The following is a 5,905-nucleotide window of genomic DNA, read 5'->3' on the forward strand; positions in this document are numbered from 1 at the left end:
TATTGCTTAATATAAGAGCTGCTGAATACAATTGTCAGAATTTATAAGAAAGCTCGAGACTTATACTGTGTCTCTCTTCCGTCTTTGAGCAAAGCGGCTGAAATGGTTTAAACAACCAAGTATAACAACAATTCATAGCAATGGCAAATTTACGAACAATATAGAACGGTGATCGGTATTTGTTTACCGTTTGAAATGGACAAATAATAAATACTATAACACAGTATAGTGTAGATAGAACAAAAGCTAATAAGTTGCGACCGACAGGGATATAACTGAAAGAGTAGTTTCCGAATAAGAGAAGTTGCGGTAACAGAAGAAGCAATTGCGGGACGGGCCTCGTGAGCAGAATATGGTTTGTTCCTTAGATGGAATAGGGCTAGAATCTATAACTTTCTCAGATGAAAGACTGAACATGTTTGAATATTAATGAACTTACTTCGTATGATCCGTCTTTAACACCGAAAAGAAGTAGTTGCAAAGTTATGGATTTTGAAACTGGACAGATTGTCAAAAAGTAAAGCTCTTTATCAGTATAAATGGGGGATTGAAGAACAAGTGAAATATATCTTCAATCTCACCGCATTGATAATATGTACATTGTACAATGTTTTAGCATACACATGTTCATTTAAGCTGCTTCAATTCATTCGTAAACAAGAATGTAGAGCATTAGACGTCCGCTCCCCATCGAAGTAATGCTGGAGAATTATTTGTTATCTGTGTTTAAATGTGCTTTGAAAGCAGAGAGAGGAGGAGCCGTTCTTACAGGATCCGATAGATTGTTCCATAAGTTAAAAATTGGTTGTAGAAAAGATCGTGAACAAAGTTTTGATTTCAATTGAATGTTGTGAATATTGTAAGAATTACGAGGTGGACATTCTTAAACATTCTTATAATGTTTTATTTTTCAAATTCCTCGAGCATATAATTTACGTTAAAAGACTTTCGGCACAAACAGGGCCACAGAGATTAGAATGTGTTTCTTCCGACATTGAATTAAGATGTCAGTGTTGGATTAAACTTGAAGGTTTGTTCTTGATAGTGTGAACATATAGATGATACACGAAGACTGAGTAAGAAGACATGTTTGCAACACTTACATAGTATTGTATGATAAGCAATAGTAGGAGTAGCAGTATTAGAAGCAGTATAATTATTTACACGCATAATTATAACATATTATTGCAAAAAACTGAGCTTAGCATATATTATTTATGGACAAAAGCAACATAGTGTCGAAATTGCAATAGCGCATGTATTTATATTATAAGTAACGCTTTGTAAAAATGCTTCTCATGAATCAATATAATAATATTTAATAAATGCGTTTGTATAAATTGTTTAAGGACAATATACATTTGTTTCGATATTGGAACAGTAACGTTTTATGTAAACACATCATTTTGTAGAGTTATTGCATGGTAGCGAAACTGTATATACGCATTTCTATATTACGTCTGGCATTATGATTTTGCAACTAATCTCTTGAATAGTCAATAAACAGTATACCTAAAAATAGTTCTGTACGTTAAAGAAAATAAAAAAGTACATGATTGTATCGTGTTATTGTAGTAAATTCATAACGATGTAATAATAATAATAACAATAATAATAATTATAATAATAATAATATTATTATTATTATTATTATTTATCTGTTTCGCATTGTTGCTAACAGGCAAATCGTCATTTTTAAGTAGTTTAAACCTGTTTTCACAAAATAAACAATAACTGGTTTTACTTGTAATGCACAATCGTATGATGTTCCAAATTCATTTTAGAATATCGTGAGACCAAGTAAAGATAATGAGTAACTTCATGTCATATCCAGTTCCGCCAACAGCGTCGCAAGATGTATTGGATGATAGTGTTTATTCTAATATGTTCAGATAGTCTGAAAGGTAAATATTCGAAATAAGATTTTTCAACAAAAACTTATTTCTTAAGAAATAATTGTTATACATAAGAATATGTATCGCTTAAGTAGCAAACTGCATCTCTTTGTTACCAATATATTTTAATGTCAATTGATTTTTTTCTATTATTTTACAAACGTTATATACACTAATTTAGCAAAATCTTAATAGTACAGACGTCTTGGTTTTCGCAGAAACCTCTAATTGATTTCAATAAATACAAAAGGGGAACGTTACCTTTCGTTACAGCTGTGGCGTCCACAAATTGTCGGGATGACTACACCTCATTTCGAGGGTCTTGTTACCATTTTGGGCATGTGCAGGGAACATACACTGAGTCGGAGGTATGATCAACATTTTCCATGGACCTTCAGAGGTAGACTATGACCGATATTTACAATCGACCTCTAGTAGAACAATAATGATCGCTTTGTCAATTGACTGTTCAAATGCGGTGACCGTATACACTAATTTAGAGGTATGGGCCGTCAACGTTAAGACCGTAATCGATTTTTAACATCGTCCATTTAAAGTTGGTTACCTTGTTCACTAAGTCAGAGGTATGAATCGTCAGAGTTATGACAATTATCGATATTTAACATCGTCAGTTCAAAGGCGGTAAACCATGGTTATGTTCGTGCGCCTCTTATAATTATAAATGTGTTGTTTTGTTTTGTTTGCAACTGGTTACCATTTGTTATTTGACCAAGAACCATGCACATGTAGTTGAAAAGATTAGAAATTCGAAATTAATGACTGCAATTCAAATAGTTAATAATGTGCAACCATATCAAACCGCATGATAGATCTGGCTAACATTACAAATTATCGCGTAGTAAAATAACCCAACCAACTTATAAGTTACATTGAAAGGTTTGACATTTGTTTTTGATCCTAATATAATTCGAAGATGCCTCTGTTTTTGGATTACCATCAGTAGAAATTCTTACAGTCAAATATATTCGCGATTACAAAGTTCTAATCATAACAACATATGTATATGCCTTCCGGTTTAAAGACTGTTCTTATAATCGGAATTGGAACTGTATCCTACAATTGTACTTGAACATCCGGATTGTTAAGTTTATTTTTAAATATATCCTTACCATTCGTAAATAACGTATTATTTAAACAAGTACACGTTTAAACTTATCAGAATACATATGTAGTATACATGAAATCGTATGTATCAATGTCTATATGTCCACCAACATTTTATTATTCATATGCCTGTGTTCGTTCAGCACTATTGTCGACAACGTGGGGGTCATCTAGCACACATTATGACATCGTTGGAAAACGATTTCGTCAAGAATCATGCCAGAGAAATGCAACGTATGTAAAATCTAGCATTATATTGTTATTTGTAATGATTTGAAATTGCACGAAACCATCTAATAAAAAACAAAACCATAGCTTAAACATAAATGAGCAATTGTGTATAATGTTGTTTTTTTGTTTCATAATATTTATTTGTTAACACATTTTACTAGTACATGTTTACGCTCTTAATCACCTCCATTTTATGCATTATATATATCACTTGTTTTAATTATTTGATATCTAAAATAATTATGATGCCATTGAACGCCATATTCAGCTCACCACTGGTGGATCGGTCTGAACGATCAGGTTGTGGAAGGACACTTCATTTGGGATGACGACGATACAGAGGCGACATTTACAGGTGCATATATGTGCCCATTAGTGAACATTCTGTTAAACTTTTATAGTCGCTGTTATAATAATGTCATAAATAATTATATTATAGTGCTTTACTTTCCAAATAAGATCAGAATGCAATCAAAGTGTATTGCTTTACAGGAAAATACTTAATATACATTGAAACTGTAGCTCGGAGTGCCTAAATAACGTAATACGAATACGCTGCTATCTTAGTCTCATTGCTGATGCAAATCTTGTATTTGCATTGACAAATTTGTGCTATGTTGTCGTTTACTTAAGTTATACACGTATTAACACAAACAACATACTCCGATAACAATATTTCTTGTTTTCCTATGTTATGACAAGACTGGGGCACCAATCAGCCCCAAGGAGGTGCCGAAGACTGCGTTGCTCTCGACTATCTGGATGGCTTTATGTGGGGAGATTTTCCATGCACAATGCAGCTGTTTCCAGTCTGCAAAGCACAGTAATGCTGGAGAAGCTAAACAGTTTACAATTCCTTATTGGCGTAATGTTATGTGTATGAGAACCGAAAACCTGCCGCATGCGTTCATATGTTTAAATACTTAACTTCGGGCTTCGTCTATAACGTGTAGCTTTCTATAATATTTAATTATTTTTATTTTAAGACATTGCCTTAACTAATTTATATATGCAATACATTTGCATACAGAGACTATTCAGAACCGTTTGCACATACAGTTAATACGTGTTTAGCACTTTCCATAGAATAATATACTTGAATTGCAGCAACTTTTATCAAGTCCTTTAAAGTTCAAATGAGTTTTATTTTTTGAAAATTTTTGACAATTTTACATTGTTTCGATACAAAACAAAATAAATTTGAGCAGATCATATTATTTCCCCGAATTTGAGCGGCCTAGTGCCTATGGTCGTATTTTATGTCACCCACCACTATAGTGGGGAACATATTGTTTTTTCCCTGTCTGTTGGTTGGTTTGTTGGTTGGTTTGTGTGTTTGTTTGTGCAAACTTTAACATTTGCAATAACACTTGCAATATTAGAGATAGCAACTTCATATTTGGCATGCATGTGTATCTCATAGACCTGCACATTTTGAGTGGTGAAAGATCAAGGTCAAGGTCATCCTTTAAGGTCAAAGGTCAAATATATGGGTCAACATCGCTAATTTAAAGTACACTTTTGAAGATAGCAGCTTGATATTTGGCATGCATGTGTATCTCATGGAGCTACACATTGTGAGTGTTTAAAGGTCAAGGTCAAGATCATCATTCAAGGTCAAAGGTCAAATATATGGGGACATAGTGTTTCACAAACACATCGCTTGTTCATTTTATACTACCGATCATTTAATATAATTGCTACAGTGCTTGTCCGTAAAAGTGATTGATTCTATAAAAAATGTATTGTATTGCTTTCGATTTATTTTCAGACCAGAAGGAGAAGAAATTATAGGGTAGCAGCAAGCTGAGGCAGTTACACAGTAAAAATGGAATTGTTTAAAAATAAAAACACACGTCAATAAAATCGGCTTTTTCGTCTGTACAGCACAAATTACAAAGCTGTGTGCGCTTATTCCTACGAGGGCCTTACTCGTTGTAAATTCGAAGATAAACAACAATAACTGAAAAAATATTTATAATGAGTGTATATATATTTATTTATAATAGTCTCATCAATGTACACAGTATATAATCACACACATAACACAGACTAAAATACAGTACATTTTCAATCTGAAAAGATTTACAAGAGACTTTTCATGTTGACATGACAAATTTAGAAACACGATAAGATAATCATGATCCATAGACTATACTTCATGTACACTTAATACAAATAAGATCTAAAGGATCCTTATTAATCAGGTAATTAAAATCTGCCTTAAAAGGGATGTTAAAACACATTCTCAAAATAGGTTTATATTAAAGGGATCTTTTCACGCTTTGGTAAATTGACAAAATTGAAAAAAGTTGTTTCAGATTCGTAAGTTTTCGTTTTAGTTATGATATTTGTGAGGAAACAGTAATACTGAACATTAACCATGCTCTAATATAGCCATTATATGCATCTTTTGACGATTTTAATACCTAAAAATTATAAAGCGTTGCAACGCGAAACGATTGAATAATTTGGAGAGTTCTGTTTTTGTCGTTAAATTTTGTGAAACTACGAAGATTGCTTATATAACGTATAAAATACGCCAAGAATGTGTACTCGGCGGAATAGCTCAGTAGGCTTAAGCGTTTTTACTTCAGGACTCTGGCAGGACTCCAGGGGTCACTGGTTCGAAACCTGCTCCGGGCAATGTTCTT

At 33.0% G+C, this 5,905-nt stretch overlaps 1 protein-coding gene across 1 annotated transcript; it reads left to right on the forward strand.

Moving 5' to 3' along the window:
* Positions 1–1,743: 1,743 nt before the first annotated feature.
* On the forward strand, positions 1,744–5,117 carry LOC127848533 (brevican core protein-like). The gene is made up of 6 exons (XM_052381043.1): positions 1,744–1,904; positions 2,169–2,263; positions 3,164–3,254; positions 3,520–3,606; positions 3,954–4,074; positions 5,023–5,117. The coding sequence occupies exons 1-6, from the start codon at positions 1,856–1,858 to the stop codon at positions 5,048–5,050; spliced, it is 471 nt and encodes a 156-aa protein (XP_052237003.1). The 5' UTR covers positions 1,744–1,855; the 3' UTR covers positions 5,051–5,117.
* The last annotated feature ends 788 nt before the right edge of the window (positions 5,118–5,905 follow it).

The sequence above is a fragment of the Dreissena polymorpha genome, chromosome 10, assembly GCF_020536995.1.
Source record: "Dreissena polymorpha isolate Duluth1 chromosome 10, UMN_Dpol_1.0, whole genome shotgun sequence".
Classification (NCBI taxonomy): domain Eukaryota; kingdom Metazoa; phylum Mollusca; class Bivalvia; order Myida; family Dreissenidae; genus Dreissena; species Dreissena polymorpha.